Source organism: Acyrthosiphon pisum, chromosome X (assembly GCF_005508785.2).
Source record: "Acyrthosiphon pisum isolate AL4f chromosome X, pea_aphid_22Mar2018_4r6ur, whole genome shotgun sequence".
NCBI classification, from domain to species: Eukaryota; Metazoa; Arthropoda; class Insecta; order Hemiptera; family Aphididae; genus Acyrthosiphon; species Acyrthosiphon pisum.
In genome coordinates, this window is record NC_042493.1 from 45611660 (window position 1) to 45613431 (window position 1772).

The following is a 1772-nucleotide window of genomic DNA, read 5'->3' on the forward strand; positions in this document are numbered from 1 at the left end:
TGAGCGTTGCATTTGTCAAAGACGAGCACTCACAAGATGACTTCAAAACGATGGCAATGGCGTACTGGACAATTTTTATAGGCCATGATCTTTCTCACACGGCAATGTCTATATTGAGTAGAATTAACACATAACCATATATATTGATTGATCGTAATTAATGCATGCAAAATAATATTAAATCCTTAGTGAAACGTAATAAATCGGTGAGCTGTTGTTCAGATGACCGGATAGAGCTCTCTCCTCGGCACACGACTGATTTGTGCATGCAAGTGAAGATGTCGGGTGAAGATCCATTTTTCAGAAACAATATTCGTTGTATGAACTACGTGCGTTCGGTGCCAGCATTGAGTTCCGATTGTACTTTTGGACCCAAGGAACAAGTAAGAGCCATATAAGATAATTCCAAAACCATAAACTTATATTTATGGTGGTTATGATAATTAAAATTACGTAAATAATTGCAGATGAACCAAGCTACTCATTATTTAGATGGGTCGATGATATACGGTTCGTCGGCGAAACGGACGTGGTCGTTGAGGACCAACTCGGGCGGCCAACTATTGACAAGCATGGGCTTCGATATCGACAGCCAAAGCGAACCGGTACAGTCACAGTATATGCCACTGGAAGACACCGAATCGAACGCCTGTCAGTATGGCAGTGGTACTTGTTATAGGGCAGGTGACATCCGGGCAAACGCGCTTCCCCAACTGACGGTCATGCACACATTGTGGATGAGGGAACACAACCGGTTGGCTAAACTACTGTCACACGTCAACCCGCACTGGGACGACGAGCGAATTTTTCATGAGGCCAGGAAAATCGTTACAGCATCCATACAACACATCACTTACGCTGAGTGGCTGCCAGCGCTGCTCGGGGAAAACTACACCAAGCGGAACGGTCTTGAACTGTCGACAAAAGGCTACAGTAACGCGTACAACGAGACCACCGACCCGAGCGTCAGCAACAGCTTTGCGACCGCAGTATTACCGTTCGCTAATTCCATGATAAGCGACACCATAAGGTTCGTGCAAACCTGATATAATTATATTATTATTATGATCGTGTATTTGTAGGTTATTTCTGGTTGATGGTTTGACAAATAACTATGAACAAGTCTAGTAATTTAATAGATATAAAAAATAACTGTGACGGTATTAAATATTTAGGTTTTCAAATTAAACCATATAAGATATAAAATATTTAGATGTTTTACTTACAATTTTTCATTTGTAAAATATATAAAAATTGTTAATAACATTGGATCATTCAACTGATGTTTGACTACATTTTAACATTTTATATTATATTATAATGTTTCATTAATTTATTCATAATTGTATTACCTATCCTAGCAATCACAGTTAAACGATTAGTGAAGGACATATGTCTTATGTATTATCTCACATATGATTTATCAACAAATCGGAACAAACCAATGAATTTGTCACCCCCTTAAATACAATTATATTGACGACTGTCTACATTGTAAACTCAACAGTGTATGTGGCATGTGCCCACCTCAAAATTGATAATGTACACAACAATATAAAATTAATATGTCGATTGCTGTGCTTCTGTTTGTAAAGAGAATCATCACATTTAGCCAACTTATATTTATTAATTTTTATTTACCTACGTTTTTGTTTAGTTTATATACGGAAGGCCGAGTGATCAACGCAAATCTTTCGCTGAGGAACATTACAACCGACCAACTGGTTTACTATTAAATTACATGGATCAGCTTGTCAGAGGGTTATCTACGC

At 38.1% G+C, this 1772-nt stretch overlaps 1 protein-coding gene across 1 annotated transcript; it reads left to right on the forward strand.

The window, feature by feature from the left end:
- Positions 1 to 6: 6 nt before the first annotated feature.
- LOC100572290 (chorion peroxidase-like) lies at positions 7 to 1736 on the forward strand. The gene is made up of 4 exons (XM_008189964.3): positions 7 to 117; positions 190 to 383; positions 468 to 1030; positions 1658 to 1736. Exons 1-4 carry the CDS (start codon positions 51 to 53, stop codon positions 1734 to 1736), a joined length of 903 nt encoding a protein of 300 aa, XP_008188186.2. The 5' UTR covers positions 7 to 50.
- Positions 1737 to 1772: the final 36 nt, after the last annotated feature.